The following is a 16281-nucleotide window of genomic DNA, read 5'->3' as shown; positions in this document are numbered from 1 at the left end:
TAACAGTAGGGGCATTGAGATTTGTTGATAGACGAGTGTTTAATTTTTCGTATATTTTAATATCACTTATTGTGTTTTAAGGCAAACTTTAAAATTTAAAGCTAAAATGTATTATTCTTATATCAAAAGATAATATTTATATGAGCGGCTCGGGAAATGCCACATTCACTAAATTTCGTGTAAACTGAAAAAGAACTGGATGCAATTACAAACTAATTACCAAACGCAACAACCAAACCAGATCCCCTTGCTATCTACAGATACATTTCGAAAATGAAACTACCTGTGGGTGCAATCATAACTCATTCCAACTAATAACTCAATATCACAGGTAGTGGCGCTTACCATTGTTTTCGACCGAGTTGCTCATATAATGAATTAGCCAGAAGAAAGTTTGTTCCCATTTTGGCATTTCAAAATATGCAAACCCTAGTTAAAGGAAATTAACAAATATTTATAGTCTGGAAATGTTTGAGTGATATTATGGGCAAAAAATGGCCTCGTATCTGAGTTACAGAATGCTTCCGGGACACTATTTCAATCAGAATATAAGGATATAAAGCGTGCACTGCAGAATAATACAACCAATACAGCCAGCCAGTGATGCCAACCCGTGAGAAAAATTCAATTTGGTGGGATTTTGGGGCCTTAATTTTCAAGAATGGGATAAAGAGATTTTTTCATAAAATTGTCCACATATGTGGGATTTTCCCCTCACCTACAACACATTTCTCAAATTATGGAAACATGAATGTGATTGTTCCTTGTATTGTTCTATTTCACAACAGCTTTGACTAGCTGTTGCAACCACATGCTGTCGCAATTCGCCGCCGGAAGAACACATCCACACGTAGTGCATTTGTTTAGAAGCAGAAAACTCAATTACAGAGATCGGGGATGAAAGGTCAATGGAGGTAATGTTGTATTCAAGCGAGTCCGCGAAACAAGTGCTCTTTCGACTATTTCCCATGTTACACAAAAGAGCGCGTCCTCGAAGTTCTGACTGCTCAATTTTTGTTTAATCTGTTATTACTATGGAAGAATTGGAACTTTTTGGAACATTTAAACTTATATTGAGAAAGGCGAGTGTTATATTTGGAGTTTTTAAATGCAAATTTCGTAATTAGTGCAATATGGGAATTTTCGGTACAAAATGGGAATTTTTGCCTCACGACATGGCATTTGGAAACATTTCAGGTTGGCATCACTGCAGCCAACAGACGGTACCTACATTAGGTTCTTTTTCGACGTAGTCTTCATATTGGTTGAGTCACTTGTCGCATCGTGGGAGGAGTTTGAAAATTCCCTCCTGGTATAAATTCTGTTCTTGCGTGTTCATCCACGCTGTCACGAAGTGTTTCACCTTCTCGTCTGAAGTGAAGCGCCTTCTAGGTGCTTCCGAGCGACATTTCCAATTTTGCTATCAGATACCGTAACGTGTTCCTCTTGTTGCCCTGAATCAGGCCCTTCACGCAATCTGTGTTAAAATGTGTTGATGCCGTGCTGACTCGGCCATTGCACTCGTCGTCGCTGATGTTTTCTCTACCAGCCGCAAACTTTCGGCACCATTCGGGGACATGCTGCAAAGTCATTGCAGCTTCTTCCTAAACATCTACTAGCTGGCGGTGAATTTCAACTGTGGCAGAGGTAAAAGTGAGGGGGAACGCAGGGGGATGTCGTCCCCAACCTCGAAAAGACATGTACGGCGTCCTCTCAGTTTCTAAAGAAATACATTGGGCAAAGATACGCAGGGGGAATGGCGTGGCGTGATGCCGCTCCCTACCGCCCCCCACCTTTTCAGATGCACATTTACCCTGAACCGTGTAACGGACCAAAATTTCTGGTTTCACTCCGTTACAGACATTTTAATACTTTAACAAATTGTGTCATTTTCATCTCCCATAGTAACTATTTAGTTAAGAAAAAAGGAAAGTATGTATACTGTTGTTGATTGAAAGTGTATGATCTATGAAATCTAATGATGGAACGACAAACTGAATATAGTGGAAAATGTCGTGAAATTTATGTATTTCACGGACCCTCAACTACTTCTTCTCACACCTTACGATGTGCTAAGTGATCATCTAATACTTACTTATATATGCATGCGTTCGTCTGCTAATTAAACAAATGCAATTAAGTTAATAAAATGCATATAGTATGATCTATTTGTGATGACGTCAAAACTGTATTTTATTTTGTTAGTTGAGGCTTGAAGTAGTGTACCGTATATTTGTATACTGTCTGATATGTATGAGAGGGCTGATATGAATATAGAGTCGACACGGGGTTGTATATATGGATTCCACCTATAAAGAGTATTTTGAGTTCGAGCCAAATGTATGCCGAACTGAATCAAACGGAAGTTGGTGTTAGAATCCCGAATAATAATAATCACAATGTTGCCCTAATTTTAAGGATCGCCACTATATATATCAGATAGTTTTTGAAGGTGAATGTACGCGTCTTTGCAAGTCTACTCCTATATAGTTTATGTCATTGACAATCTATTCCTTAAAAAACACCGTATATGTTAAACCGCCATAATTACCTTCAGGGGTTCCAATCCAGAGCGAATCAGGAAATGCGATATCCGTAAACCGTAAACTAAACTACTGAATTTTTTTTTTTTTTTTTTTTTTTTTTTTTTTTTTTTTTTTTTTTAGTGTTATAACCGTAGTGACATGTTTGGCCCACAGAAATCGAATAACTGAACGGATTTCTTCGAGAGACAAGTTTTCCAAACAAATCGCCATTGTGTTTACCTACAATAACCGACGTGGGTGGCGGGTAGTTGAAACTGTGCACAATTGCCAACTCCATCTATTAAAATTACCATATACTCCTCATTCCTCTATAGCAGACGAAACTTTAGAAATATCGGCATTCTAACCTTAGTTTTTGATCCTTCCTCGTATTAATGAAAATTGTTACCAATTACCTTACCACTTTCTGGATTCTCACCGAGAACTGTGGATGACTCGGGATGTAACATTAAACTACATTGTTGGAAATGTAACCTATAAAGCCTATTAAATTAATTGAAAATTATTTTGTGGTTACATTTATGATATACGGAGCATTATAAATTTAATAGCGATACTTGGAGTTGGAAACGCATCAGATATCTTTCTTAATAACGGTCAAGCGGCAACGGCAGCGCCAAGTTTTGATGTAGGGTATGGTGGAATGTTAGGATACACTCTGCACTACGTGAGAAACAATAGAACGACAGTGTGTAGCGAACTAAACAGACAGTGATAATGTAAAATTTGTGACCAGTATGATTTCCAAAGAGCTTAAATCGTTGGCGCTTACTTATGTGCTGTAAGTGTGACCAAAGAAGCAAGTGTGTAGCAGCAACAATATCCAAGGTCTTGTCAGTCTACAAAGTTTAGAGCTAAACCTCATTAGTGAAGAGGAATAGTAGTCAGAAGAAAACCCTTAGTGACAAGTTTCGCCGAGCATTAAACCGGATTGTTACTCAGAACGGTCGTGTGACTGCTGCTCAAGTGACGGTGGAATTGAACGAGCATCTTCAGCAGCGTATATCGGAAATCATATTCCGCCCCGATTTACAGGTCACGGATGTACGAGGACTGGTTACACAAGCGAAATAGTCAATAATAACCATAATGCTTTAGCACGTAGCTATTGGTGTTGCAAAATGCAACATGCTCTGCTGATGACTGGAAACGGGAGATATTGTCATATATATCACTGTTCACTTTATTTTTAACCATGACCTGTATCTTTGTGTAGCGGATGTCCAGATAAGCGTATGATGCATAAAGTCCCCGCCCGCTTGTAAAATATAATGATGCTGTGGACTCGAATATTCTGATTTTCAGTGGATCCTTTGTTGACTCTTATCGCTGCTTAGGCTGCCTATGATTATGTCACCATTTTAGAGAACCATACGTATCTTATGGCCTAGATGCTGGTTCTAGCAAGGACGTCATGTTCTAGGATGGCAATGAGCTCATTCCCATAGCTAGACCTTCTGCGGTGTGATTTGGAGAACATTTGAAAGAAGTTGAAATCTCCAAGCCCAACTTTCGAACACGAACATAACTGAACGTCTGTATGTATCCTTTTGGAAAACAAAAATCCGGTTCACATTCCACTTCCTTCTGTTTCATGGAACTGGGTGATACGATGCACGCGGAATGGTGTAGTTTACTCTTACTAACATTCGCAGCCTCTATGACTTCATTCCCTGTCACATCAGTGCTATTCTGAAGGCTATAGGTTGTACAACGCAATATTAACCTGGCAAGTTGTACCTTTTTCATGGTGTTTCCAATAAATTGATAAGGATTTATGGATGAGAACACGTTTATCATTACTTTCTCGTCTATACCCGAGTCAATACATTTTAATCACGCTTGGCCCTAGCCATACGAGCTAAATAAACAGTTCTGATTGGTTGAAGTTACCCGTTTCTCGCCATAACACTTTTATCATTAAAATAAGATAAAATAATACTCATTTGCCCTTGTACGTAATATATATTGCATAAAAAGTGGTTTACTCACGGTTACGAAAAATAGCTTAGCTCAGCGAGCGAAGGGCGTTAGAAACCCCTCAGGGCCCGTTTTGTTCCTCCTTCACCCTCATAATACTACGTGACATTACGTCATACTCCGCACCAGAAGGTTTGGACAATCGCAAACTCCAACCAATCAGAAACGTGAATTTAGTTCCTATGGCTAGGGTCGAGCGTGAAATAAATATGCCGCCAGAGTAAGTCTTACCTGTAATTATAGGAACCGTCAATCCCAATATCACTTCTCTGAGCTACAATAGGAACAACATTGTTTTGCTCTGGAGAACCTTCTTGCTTCCCTTGCCTTGCTTCTGCGCCCTGAACTTCTTGTCCAGCTTCTGTAGTTACTCTTTGGCCGAACTGCTGGTCCGAGGATTCCGGCTGCTCCTCCCCTCCGTTGGGTGCAGGTTGTGGCTGTTCCTGAGGAGCTGCATGTATTTGTAAGGAGAGTGCAATCACCTGCAATACAAACAAAACAAACGGAAATTATTATTATTGTTCGAATATCTAATACTTAAGTACTTAAAACATTGATAATGTGACAATCTTTCGTGAACTCTGCTATTGAAAAGAAAGGAACACCAGGTTCTACATCCATTCAATCTCTAATAACACTTCACATAATGTTCTTAATATAAAACATTTTGTACGTAAATGCGAATTCAAACGATAATATTCCTTAAGATGAAAATTAGGTCGAACAGAGTGTAGTTGGTAGCAATAAACTGTGATCAGAATTTGGATTGAAGACTAGTTGAAGAGTAAGCGAATTGGGAAATAACGACATATTGGACCATTGGTTTTAAAAAAGCAAGTAATGATAATAGCAATAGTATCGACTACATACTTATTTACTTTGATGGTTTCGAATATGATTATGAAGAGAGCTGAACGAATGCGACTCTTAAGATAGTTATTTTCCTATTTTTAGCTGCTTTAATATGTTTTCGTAATAAAATTGTTGAAAAGACGCATATCATACATACCCCTGTAAATTATCACAAACCAATAGTCCATACTGACTAAAAATAATTATTTATTATTTTCTTATGTATTAGAACTAGGTTTTCCTATAGTTGCCACGTATTGACGAGTGAAAGGAAAGACAATTGGATCTAAGAAACAGAACAGACTTAAGAAACCACCCATACGAGATGCATCCAGCAAAATTGGGAAAATAAAGCATTACCAATGTGTACACACAGTTAAACGTACAAAATTAAATGCACTAATCTTACGCACAGTACTTACTTATTTGTAATTTTCTAATGAGTTACATTTTAAAGTAAGTCCTCCCTCTTCAAAAGGTAATCATAAAACTAGTTGCGTGTAAAATATTTGAGGTAAAACTTCACACAAACCATCCATTTTACACTGTCAACATCCAGCCTAATGGTTCCATAGTCTACTGTGGGCTATCTAAAAAAAACATTCTTTCTGCGCTTACATTATAGCATTTTCTGCCTTTTTTAAGTACCTACTGTATCCTATAGAAACTGTGGCAACCATGATTATGATTGTTTTCAAGGGTTATGATTGATTGTTTCTAAGAGAAAATTATTTTTCCTTCATAAAACAAAAGAAAATAATTAATTATATTCTGCAAGGAACGTTCATGTTCAAAGACCTTCACAACGTTCTTTTCCTTTGCAAAGACCGAGCCAGTATTAAGAACGTATGAAAATAAGGAGAAAGCGCATATATATTCCTAGTGTAAATATGAATCAAAATGTATTACATTTGTGTTAATACTAAAAAAATAATGTATCCTCTTGACTCGTGCTATAGATTGTCTCATGAACGAAACCTATTGCCATGATTTATCACGTTATTTTTCTAAATCTTAGTGACTACTTGTGCAAGGATTAAGTTCAAGAGCTTCCTGAAATTTGAAGAGGAAAATTGCATTAAAAATTCTTGGAAAATTATTCTGAATAGGAATCACATTTCGACAATTGCAGGTATTTGAAAATCCTGGGCAATACAAGTAAAATATAGTATAAACAATTATTATGTACAGGAAATAAAAGAAATCTATATACAAATAGGTAAAATAATTCGAAAATTTAAAAAAATGTTAAATAGTAAAGTTATATTTTAAAAATGAAGTTTTTTATGAATTTGGTAAGGGTGTAAAGAATATGTAAGAATAAACTAAGATGACCCATAACATGGGGGAACCCACGTCCCTATTCTATCTTATAAAATGTACGAGTCACTGCACTAACTTTGTAGTTCCTATTCTCTAATTATGTCACTCAACAGTTTAGTAAATTCATTATGAAATATGAACAAAACGATAATCGGTGTTTACGAAAAACTTTAATCGAAGAAGACTCATTGCAAAAACAAAGTTATCCATTGTGATTTTTTTTAAATGAGAGAAATCTATGCAGTATTTTAGGGTTGTTAATGAAATATTCAACGAAATTAAGAAGTTCGTTACTGAATTTTCTGTGTGTGTTTGTTATTAGCGAGTTTTTCAATTTTGACCCCTCCCATTCGATAGAGCATCAAAAACTATTTTAAAGAAGTGATGGAATTTTTCGCGTCACCCTTACCGTTCTCGAGATATTGGCCAAAAAAAAGTTACGATTTCGGGAGATTTAAGGAGCCATATCTCGGAAACCGTAAATCATAGAGATATAATATTGGTGTTGAACAATACCTATTTTGTTGCCAAATAGTGACCGGTGGCCACTGGTCATATCTGCATTTTCAGTAGCTATATATGCGGTGAAAAAGTAACAGGTCAACATAGCTATAGCAGGTCAGCATAGTATTGCGCGTTAATTACTTCTACAGTTCTTCGTTTCTTACTTTGAGAAGTTTTGCCATCTATGAGATTTCTACGAAATTCCCTTCGATGAAAATCAGATCTAATGAATACATGCTTTCTAAGAGTAAGTATCGTACTACACTTGGATTAGGTTCAGTTAGACAATCACTATTACAGCTACTACTAAGATTAAGTTCGGTTGTCTTAGCGGTAGAATTAGGTTCAGTTCTCATTCGTTTTACTGGCGGCAAGATGTGTCTCGTAACGAATCTGTACTTGTCCTTTACACGATATCCACGATAGTCTGTCCTATCAGGTTTCTATTTCTTCTGTAATTAGGTTCGGTTACAATACCGGTACACATGAATTTAACATTACTTTTCACATTGAGATCACATTTTAATCTTACATGAATGTTTCGAATTTGTTTTCGATTAAGGTTACTGTGTGTTTCAGATGAAAAGCATCACGGGCAGTGGCCAATGGAGCACGATATTTCGCGCGGTGTTGCCGGATTTCGGACTCCCCTTTGCCTTCTCGGTCTTCCTCCAGTTGAGATTATGACACATACATTGGCAACATTATTCACAATGTAAATGTACTATTCCAGCAAACTCAAGAATTTTGACTGTGCATCCTAGAAGTATATATAGCAACTAAATTACTTACATGTTAACTTTTCCAGCGGAAATGCTAAACACTTGTCTTCAACACTACTTTCACTATCATCTATGTCAGTTAATATTTCGTCTTTGTCTGAATCTGAGTCTTGTAAATTTATTTTTATGGTTTCCGAAAACTGTAAACACAAAAAAATAATTCTTCGAGCTTGACTTCGTAGCACTTGAAAGAAAAAGAAAAAAAGGAAGACAGAAAATAAAACTTCTGCTGTACTCGGTTTGCTTAAAGACATTGTCAACTATAATTTTGGAGAATAAACGAACTACCACGAAAGAAAGCAACGAGACACTGATTAATTCTCTTAAGTTAGTTCCTACACAACTAGCCCTTTTGTTTCCTTCTCCGGTTTCATTACAAGTAGCATGCTTGAGCTTGGTGTAGGTGCCACGAAAGTAATCCATCTGATTCCTAAGCAACTCGATATGCTCGAGTTTGTTTTGGGTTACGATAATTTATGACACCATTCAGACGCCTGATGCTTTTGATTCCCTTATAGAGGAGAAAAGGGGGTGTTAAAAGTCGCACACAATAAGGCAGTTGAACGTGAAAGATAAAAGAAACAGAAAACACACTGCGTTCCTTCTGTAGAATAAGAAAGGGTCTATCTTGAAGTAAATTTCAAAACAAATTACAAACTTCCCATGCTTTATTCTTACGATGTTAGGCGTATGTACAGTATATGAATCAGATTGCAAAGGTATGTAGCCAAGGGGGAAAAGGGGGCTCTGTCTTTCCGAACTATTTCCAGCTCCAAAATGAGGTTCGTCTGGTATATGTGTAATAAACTTATTTAACAGTTAATGCAAATGAAGGATTTTATAATAAAATATGATTTTTAAAAAAAAAAATCAATCATCATCAATACGGTTTCTATACCTAATTGAAACAACTAAAATTAATCATATGCTTTATATTCTCATTTCCCTAACTGGGTGCACTGTGAACTCACTACTATATTATTGCATAATAATATCGGAGTTAATATTTTTCCGAGTTTTTTTCCTTTAGTATTTTAACCTACATAAACACAAATTGAGATAAACAGACTGCTATAAACAGTATTTATTTTCTTACGAATAGCTTATTGATTCATCTTTTATACTCCCGTTTTTAACTTCAGTACTGTCAAGATCCGTCTTTTGATAAGGAAGCATTGTGAAAATATAATATGCGCATAGTATGTATGTACGTATGATGAGTTAAAATGCTTTCATGTTGTAAAAGAGGTAATTTGTTCTGCTTTTAATATGTGAAAAGCTTGCCTCACACTGAAAGTAATGTTCTCCTAGAACAATCTGCTGGCTACACCCCTGATTATTCTGTAATAAAAGTTGTGAGTTCTATTTGCAAATCGAAACAAAATCCACTGGAAATTAGACGCGGGACTCAACGCTCGTTTTACTAATTGTTTTATATGGAAACCTTTCAAAGCGTCTATCATGACAACCAGTTGACATAGAAAGATGTAGTTTTCACGTATTTGTTCGTAATTCTCTTCTATACTTGGTAAAGTGAGCAGCTAATGTGCTAGTACAACATTTCTAAGTAGCGAATGTGATATTGTCAAGATTCGCAGTAGCGCAAGAAAACAGCGTGCAGAACTGCTTGTCGCGAACTGTCAACACCGCTCAATGCCAATTGGACGCCGTGTGAGGCCAACTCAAGGCCATGTCGTTTCTCATCTGAAACCTGCAATAGTTTGGTTCAGGATAGTACTGTATTGCATCACTGATGGATTTTCAAAATTTTGCAATGTCACACTTAGATGATTGAATCCAACGCACTTCATCACGTTCTGTAAAAGCACCATCGGATTGTTTACTGTTATCATTTTGGTCTTTTCGTTGAGTGAACATTTCAACAGCTTCAACTCAAACGACCAATTACTACAAGCATTGATGGGAACATATGTTTTTTTTTTTTCTGAATTTCACGAATACTGGAATCAACTTTCTTCCAGCTACATGAACCAATGTAGTGTTCACATCACCAAACGGTTTTATTACCATTACCTTATTTCCAGAATTAATACCATGTTGAATATATCGTGAATACAAGCAGTCAATAGCATTCAATAGACAAAAATGATCATAACTTTTCACATATTGATGCATACTAAAATCTTCATTACATACAGCATCAGTAAGACAATCAAAAACATTTGAATGAAGAGAGAAGTTGTGATAATCTGATCCAACTAATACCGCATTATGCTTTTGTAAAAACTCAGTAAATTTCACCAGTGCAAACTCAGGATTTGCATTTTCTGTTGTTTCTGTGGAAGGTTCATGTCCGCTTAAAGCATTTATGCTGTCCGCTTAAAGCATTTATATCTACTTTTGAACTACCCTGTATATATATATAGGGAAAAGTAATAAAAGTGCTCAAAATCAAGGAAAAGCAGAGTTTATTTTTGCAAATTTTCTTCCGCTTCTCGGCTGATCTGTCGACCTCACTCATAAGTAAGAGGGGGGCACGCCGTCGTATACTCTCGTCCCGGGCTCTGATTTTCTACGGACGGCACTGATAATACGGTAAATTCAACATTTTTAATTTAGAACATTAAGTTAAATCGGTTGCTCCAGGTTTGTTCCTTGCTTCTCAAATCCGTTAAATCAAGGTACCTACAACCTACAGACTACTGTAGTTGTTATTGATAAATACGACGGCGATTTGATAATTAACGTGGTTCTCATACTAATACTGTAGATTGCTCTAACGTCAGTTGTATATGTAGTCATAAAATTCCTTTTCTTGAGTAAATAATCTATGGTCTGAAGTCATTCTGACAGTAATTAATTGTTTGACAGTTGCTTAAAGAGAATTGTTTTATGTCTGGAAGGGAAAACAGTGAAGAAATTTCAAGAGAGGGTTTTACCTACATTCCTTGAATCATGTTCTTGCTACGAAACGTGCTTCGACTTTGGATAAATGAATGTAAGCATGACAGAACAAGCATTGAAGATGTACCACGTCCTGCAGCCTCGAAATTAGCTGTAACACCTGAAATCATCAATAATGTCTATGATTTGGGACTACCGACGAGTAAAGGTGTGCGAGTTAGCAGAAGCCACAAGCATCTCAATGGAACAAGTTCATTTCAGTTTGCATAATGAATTCCACATAAAAGAAACTTTTACACAAGATGTGTGCCCCATTTTTTCACTCCACAGCAAAGAAAAAGCCGTGTTCATTAGCCAAAATTGGCCGAAACGCGACTTGAACTTTTTTCGCATCCTGCTATGCACCGGATCTAACTTGCTCGGGCTACTATGTATTCCTGAAACTCAAAAAGTTCTTAGCAGGACGAAAATTTGAGTCAAATCTACGGGTCATATAAGAAATTATCGAGTATTTTGAAAGCTTTGAAGAAACTCATTTCCGCGAAGTAACTGCGAAGCCATAGAGAAAGATTGGTGCAGGTGCGTTGCAGTTTGAGGTGACTATGTCACATAAACCACCTTAGTAAACTAAAATTATTTCCTTTATTATCAAACCAAGTTTCTTATCAAACCATCATCATATCAATATCACTAGATTTCCTGAAGGAATGTTAATTAACACAGCAGTCCTGAATGCACCATTAACAATTTGCACGCATTTCAATTCTTAGAAGAAAATTCTTTATGAAGATGTAAAACACTATCCCTGTAAATTGTGATGTGTTATGTACATGGAACAATATGGCGAAAATCGAAAACTAAAAATACATAGAAAATAAATGTAAAACAAATGTTTACAGGAAGTCACTGGCTCATATTAGTTTGTACTAGATCTTCTACACTTCTGAATGAAAGATGTTCATTGTGGAAACTTAGAAAGTCCTTGTCGTGTCTTCTTTGAAGACTGACTCAATAAGAACATTGTTTTTTTTATGTAGTTTAACTAACGTGGTTGTTTCATTTAGCATACTCGAGTGAAAGTGATTTCACAGGAAAATAAAAAGGCGACCTCTAGTAGGAGGTTGTTAGCACACTGCACACATCAACTGGGCGCATCCTTGTTTACCACAAAGTTTACGTAACACATGCCATTTTTTCTTACATATATTCTTTTGTTTCCGTTACGACATTGACAAACATACTATATTTCTCCTTCGATATTTTTGCATATAAAGCCTTATATACATATTGTGCCAATCCACAAATACCTTCAACTCAGTCGTAAAATCTCTATGCAAACACCAGTATAGGATATATATACGCACATATATTATGCAGAATCAGTAGGTGAAAACTTCTACAGTTATGTGGAGAAATAACTTAGTTTTCCTTCGTGAACAGGTCTCCTAAGCAACATTTTTTAAAGTGATGGAGATTTGATATCGTTTATTCGTTTTGAAATTACAGCGATCAACGTGACATATATAATACAGTGAAGTTTCCTACGAGTACAATATTATTATTAGTTTTTAACGAAAAGAAATCCAAATATCAGACATATACCAAATCTATCTATTTCATTTAAGAACAAAATTATATGGCGAAACGTAAATCCTCATCTGTAGTTTATGAGAAAATCGACAAGAACGATTTTTTTTGTGAAACCTACAATTGATGCTGAATGACAATCACTTTACCTACTACAATGAAACTGATAATGATATAAATCCTCGTCAAACTTGTCATTATGACATAGGAGAACAGTACCACCATCCAACCAGTTGGTGTAACACCCCTTGTAGGCCAGAGCCAGCCCCAAGGCGGCGAGCTGATGTCTGTTAGCGATGGGCTGAACTAGCGATGAACAAGTGATCAGTGCGCTGCGTCACTCTATCTCTAACAGACATAGCAGGAGCTTTCGGGAAATCAGCGGGCCTGGAATCGACGGACATAAGTCAAACGATCTAACCACTAGACCAAGGGGTAAAAGTGAAGGGGAACGCGGGAAGACGCCGTCTTCTATCTTCGAAAAAAATATATACGGCGTCCCTCCAGTTCCTAAAGAAATACAATGGGCAAAGATAGGCAGGGGAAACGGCGTGACGTAATGCCGCTACCTACCGCCCACTTACTTTTCACATCCACTTTTACCCTGCAATAGACCACGGTGTTCCTGGCAAACAGTGCAGTGTAAGATTACTTTCCATAACTCTTAACTCTTATGATTAAGTGTAATGTTTTGTTAAAGTTTTGATAATTTTTGTTAAAGTATAATGTTGTTAAAAGATGGAACTTAAAGTCACTCGGCTGATCACATCGTGCTTGAGAGTTAATTTTCATTCCTAACGTTTGAGAAAAACGAATTTTCGCAGCGCTAAAAAGCCTTTTTTTTAGTTGCCAATTATAAATGACACTTGCATTCTGCTCGGACAGATATTGTTTGTTTACGTACGCTATCATGCAGAGATTAATGCCACATGGGTAATTCATAATGTATCTTATATAAATCTCATCTCGTGAACGAGACAAATAAATTCATATTTCTACCAAAATTCTGAGTTTTCATCAATGAAAATGGAATATTGGACCCAGCACCAAATACATTCCGTCAAAGATTCAACAATCAAACCTTCTTCAGTTCTCCAGTTTGTGTCACATTTGGAGAGTACAGTTAAATCTAGCAAAGACACAGATTAGTTTCTTCTACCTTCTTTTTCAGAGAGAAGATATGTTCAAACATCTAAGAAAATCAAATAGTTGTCTTGCTACTCACAATAGCCAAATATATTGGCATTACTGTAAACCAGTGGTTCTCAACCCACTTGTTATTATGACCCTCATTTTATCACATCCTCTTCAGGTCGGTAGCCAGCCCAGAAATGTAGGGGGCTCCCGTAGAAGTTCGGAGGGCCGAATCAACCATATTATAGTTCATCATCATATTATATGTAGTTTATTTGCAAGACTACCATCAACATTTTGGGGGACGCCAGGAAAAATTTAGGGAGGGCCCGGCCTCCCTAGACCCCCCATAGATATTGGCAGGATCCTCTTGCCAGCGTCCCCTTTATAATTTCTTGTTTGTAATAAACTTGTGTGGGATCTTTAATATACCTGTTGCGGATAGCCATCTATTTCTATAATAGTAGAATCCATTTCGTGCATATAGAAGATACAGTAACTTCCCTAAATGCAAATGGATTAAAACCAAATTTGGTCAGTTCATTCATATTATAAATATCGTATCCGATCCGTCATACTGTTTCAAAATGGAGGAAGTTCGAAAATTTTAAAACTGCATAACTCCCTTAAATTTGTACCATATGATAAAGTGATTTCGAATTTTGGTTTTTAAAAAAACTTGGTCAGTTGTTAAACAAGTTATTGAGTATTTTAAATGACTTGATAATGTGCGTTACAAAGGTTGAATCGGACATGGTCGCATTAGCGAAGTCACACCATGGTGAGGAATGTCATTACCTTTCAACTTTAATTGTATTTCAATATGTAGGTTTTGTTGCATTTGTATTTTCTGGTATTTTAATATACAGTTCTCGTTTGTTTTATATCGTCCTTCTTTCATTTAAATTTACTTTTGAACAACTCTGCACCTATTGAAAATGTTTAGTTGTTCTTAACGCAGATTTTTTGTTGTTCTTAACAGTAGACCCTATGTATAAAAATAAAAGTAAGCCTATCAGAACAAAACCCAATATTTAAAAATATTTTCCGCTATTAGATTCTAATTATATTTATCTCTTCCACTTATATTCGCGACCCTTCATGAAACCCTCTCACAAACCCCCTAGGGGTCGCGACTCCCCCTAGATTGAGAAACCCTGCTGAAGACTAAAGCATTACAGTTAATACGCAAATACTAGAAGCCAAGAAGAAAATAATCCGATGTATCCTATAACTGGAGATATTTGTAGCAATGGCATTCGACATGAGAAAGAGAACCTCTCTTATAATAGATAAACAAAATCTACAGTGACATATGGACATGTATTGTTCCTCTCAAAAACTGAACGATTCTGACTACACAAGGTCTGTCATTATACTACATCAATAACTCATGAACTATACAAATAAATCAAACCGTGCAATGCTTAACTAAATCTCAAGTATAGCATAAAAAGTACATACAGGAGGCCCTCTTGCAGAACAATATCGAAGAATCAGACAGAATCCTTACCGATTATCCGAAACCTACTTTGCAAGTTCTCTGCTCTCTAAGTATTAAAGATATGAAAGAAAAAATATATCAACCTAGGCCCTACCTCTGAATCCGTACAACAAAAGAGTGTCTTCATACTTCTTACTTTAGGGATGTAGAAGCAAAACCTGCTAAATCCATTTTTCAATTTTGTCAGGAGACAAAGAAAAAGTGACGCTCTTATGTTTGAGAATTGTTAAACAATTGTTTTGTTTAGCAGTCACAACTTAATGAAAATGAGTGAAATCTATCACTGAAAAAAAAGTTGTTCAACAATTCTGAAATATAAGGACGCCACTTTTTCTTCGTTCCCTGACAAAATTGAAAAATGGATTTAGCAGGTTTTGCTTCTATACACTTGATTTATTCCAGCAAAAACGTAATGCACATCTCTTACAACTACCACAGACGAATAAAACAGTAGCATAATTTCATGTTTTGCTTGGGGAGAGGAGGCATACTCTCTACCGATATAAATACTTTCATTTTTTGACTCTATAAAGATTAGAACATATGCTAGTAAAAGACCTATGATAATAGAAATCACTTACCTTCTTCGCTAACACAATACGGATCCAATCAACCCCACATAACACTAATTAAAACTTAGGATTCACCTCGGAAACTATAGGATACTTAGACCAAAGCAGGTAGCAGTGGCCCAAGACAAATGCGAGGATCTGAGATAGGTTGTGATCCCAAACATAAGTAGTAAAACACTAAACACCAAGAGTAATTGGCATGAAAAGCATGTAACAACAGGACTGAAACTTCAACACATGAAATGCCAGGACACAAACTAAGAGGTCGAAACAGAAACTCAATCACAATATAGTTGCCTCCCTTGACTAACCACTGGAATTTCACATGGTGAGGTACGCAGATCTAGAAACTGCATGAAAATTCCTGCATGTTGACGTGTCCTGCGCCTTTTGTATACCCCTTCATGATCAAGTAACTACTAGGGATGGCCAGAACCGATTCCTAGTGGAATTGGTTTTCGGTTCTGAACGGATCCGGTTCTAGAAGATCCTTTCCAGGAACCGGATTTTCGGATCCAGGTCTGGAAACGGTTCCTGAGATCCGGTTCTGATTTTATGTATGATGTCGACTCGTAAGGAGGAACCTGTGAACGTAATCGAACAGGATTTTTTTTTTTTTTATGTGTAAGCTA

General features: G+C 36.6%; 1 protein-coding gene across 1 annotated transcript in view; it reads right to left on the bottom strand.

Annotated features, from left to right (window-relative positions):
• Window positions 1-16281, bottom strand: part of LOC145684820 (uncharacterized) — a 93861-nt gene that overhangs the window by 14540 nt on the left and 63040 nt on the right. Inside the window, exon 2 of the mRNA XM_081757188.1 lies at window positions 4758-5008. Coding sequence (XP_081613314.1) covers window positions 4758-5008 — 251 coding nt within the window. The remainder of the gene's footprint in view (window positions 1-4757; window positions 5009-16281) is intronic.

The sequence above is a fragment of the Thermobia domestica genome, chromosome 5 (assembly GCF_964235325.1).
Source record: "Thermobia domestica chromosome 5, izTheDome1.hap1.1, whole genome shotgun sequence".
In the NCBI taxonomy this organism is placed as follows: Eukaryota; Metazoa; Arthropoda; class Insecta; order Zygentoma; family Lepismatidae; genus Thermobia; species Thermobia domestica.
This window is presented reverse-complemented; position numbering and strand designations above follow the sequence as displayed.